Source organism: Rhincodon typus, chromosome 28 (genome assembly GCF_021869965.1).
Source record: "Rhincodon typus isolate 14 chromosome 28, sRhiTyp1.1, whole genome shotgun sequence".
NCBI lineage: Eukaryota > Metazoa > Chordata > Chondrichthyes > Orectolobiformes > Rhincodontidae > Rhincodon > Rhincodon typus.
Window position 1 is genome coordinate 38,467,801 of NC_063359.1, and position 2,642 is coordinate 38,470,442.

Genomic DNA, 2,642 nt, shown 5'->3' on the forward strand with positions numbered 1-2,642 from the left:
TTTACAGGGGGCCCCTGGGGAGTGTCTGTATTTACAGGGGGTTCCTGCGGAGTGTCTGTATTTACAGGGGCTTCCTGGGGAGTGTCTGTATATACAGGAGGTTCCTGGGGAGTTTCTGTTTTACAGGGGGTTCCTAGGGAGTGTCTCAATTTACATGTTCATATCAACAGAGGGTCCCTGGGGAGTATTTGTATTGACAGGGAGTGCTTACAGGGTGTCCCTGGGCAGTATCTGTATTGACAGCGGGTCCCTGGGGAATATCTGTATTGACAGGGGGTCTTTACAGGGGATCCGTGGGGAGTGTCTGTATTTACAGGGGGTTCCTGGAGAGTGTCTGTATTTACAGGGAGTCCCTGGGGAGTTTCTGTTTATACAGGGGTTGCCCGGGGAGTGTCTGTATTTACAGGGGGTCCCCGGGGAGTGTCTGTATTTACAGGAGGTCCCTGGGGAGTGTCTGTATTTACAGGGAATCCCTGGGGAGTGTTTGTATTTACAAGGGGCTCGGAGTGAGTGTCTGTATTTACAGGGAGTCCCTGGGGAGTTTCTGTTTTTACTGGGGGTGCCTGGGGAGTGTCTATATTTATAGGGAGTGTCTGTATATACAGGAGGTCCCTGGGTGAGTGGATACTAACGGACAGAGGGGCAGTGGTGGTATTCCTGGGGACTGGGTGGGGAATAAGCTGGTGCAGTGCATGACTGAAGAAAGTTCAGAGAGCCGCCGGAGTGAGCAATTGATGAGAAAGTGGAGAAGGAACCTACTGAGAAATGTAAAGCTAAACCCACAGCTTCTGCCAATGGGTCTGGCACTGAGGTGTGGGGAAGGGGGGAGGGAGGGAGAGCTGGTGACAGAGACTGAGGATGAGCAGGACCAGGGAAGCTAATTAAAACTACATCTCCCACAACACCCGAAGATGACAAACACCCGGAAATGGCGATGAATGGGGATGAACAGCTCTATGCAGTCATAGGGCAGAGGTTCTATTTCAAAGCCCCTCCAAAGTGGGGGGAAGAGTGACAGGGACAGTGCCGGAGGGAGAGAGAGATGTGGAAAGCAGGAAGGAGACTGGGCTGGATGTTGATATATTTGCAATGAAGTGGGCTGCATTGGAAACTGCCCTCAGCCCGGTTGGAGCTCAGGGACTTTTATGTTTTGTGTGTGTGTGTGCGCAACGCTGTGTGCTGTTAACGGGCTAATAATGTGAAGGATTGTGAACGTCAGTGTAGAGCTGGCTTTGCTTATGACTATAGCAGCGGCAGCCGCAGAGGGAGCTCAGACACACACACACACACAGAGAGAGAGAGAGAGAGAGAGAGAGAGAGACAGAGGGAGAGAGGAACATCCTGCAAGCTGTTCCTGACACTGACCAGAGAGAATTCTCCTGCCATTTCTCTCCCTCCTCAGTCCCGGCTCTCAGACAACTTTTGGCTGTTTTATTTTACATAATTTTTATTTTAGTCCTTGCGTTCCCCCCCCACCCCCCCCCCCCCCCCCAACTCAGTACCTCCCCCTGGGACATGGCCCGGGACCATGCTCAGGGCAGACGGGGCTAAAGGAAGGCAGCTTCAGAGAGCAGGGGTCGTTAATTCAATCCTCACTTGCAGGGAGCGTCTCCCATTCATTCTCAAGGTGGGAGTTCCCTCATGTACAGCCCCTTTGCTCTGGGTTGCAGTTAGCAGGAGTTGGGGGTGGGGGGGTGGGTTTGTTGTTCACACACACACACACACACACACACACACACACAGTGACAGGGGATGAATGAGCCAGGCTGTAGTGAGTTACCCTGAGCTCAGCCCCTCAATGTTCCGCTCTGGAAGCTGCATGTTGCTGATATCTCTCTGGCTCTACCTGCCCCAGTTTGCTGCTGCAATGGGCTGTATTAACAGCCTGGTCTGTAAACCCCGGGTCTGCCGTGAATCCATCTGCCTCAAGGAACTCTCCGCCACCATCGACGACACCCCCACGGTCATCGACGAGAGCTCGGACATTGTGCTCCGGTACCGGACCCCATATTTCCGAGCGACCGCCCGGGTCTGCGTGCCCCCCATCCTCCGGGCCGAGACCTGGGTGGTCGGCTGGATCCAAGCCTGTAACTACATGGAGTTTTACAACACGTACGGGGATCTGGGCATGTGAGTATGTGAGGGGCAGCCCCCTCTCTCTCTCTCTCTCTGTGTGTCCGGGCATGGGCTGTGGGCAAGGGCTGGCACAACGGGATCTGGGCATGACCAGGTACCTACCTGTATCTGTCAGTGTGACAGGGATCTGTTAATGTGTGAGGGATCTGTCAGCGTGACAGGGATCTATCAGCGTGTCAGGGATATGTCAGCATGACAGGGATCTGTCAGTGTGTCAGGGACCTGTTAATGTGTGAGGGATCTGTCGACGTGACAGGGATCTGTCAGTGTGTCAGGGATCTGTCAGTGTGACAGGGATCTGTCAGTGTGTCAGGGACCTGTTAATGTGTGAGGGATCTGTCAGTGTGACAGGGATCTTTCAGTGTGTCAGGGACCTGTTAATGTGTGAGGGATCTGTCAGCATGACAGGGATCTGTCAGTGTGTCAGGGACCTGTTAATGTGTGAGGGATCTGTCGATGTGACAGGGATCGGTCAGTGTGTCAGGGATCTGTCAGTGTGTCAGGGA

At 53.7% G+C, this 2,642-nt stretch overlaps 1 protein-coding gene across 1 annotated transcript in view; it reads left to right on the forward strand.

The window, feature by feature from the left end:
- The first annotated feature begins 903 nt into the window (after positions 1-903).
- The window catches only part of LOC109924765 (protein FAM78B-like), a 19,132-nt gene continuing 17,393 nt past the window's right edge, over positions 904-2,642 (forward strand). Inside the window, exon 1 of the mRNA XM_048613624.1 lies at positions 904-2,130. Coding sequence (XP_048469581.1) covers positions 1,757-2,130 — 374 coding nt within the window. The 5' untranslated portion in view covers positions 904-1,756. The remainder of the gene's footprint in view (positions 2,131-2,642) is intronic.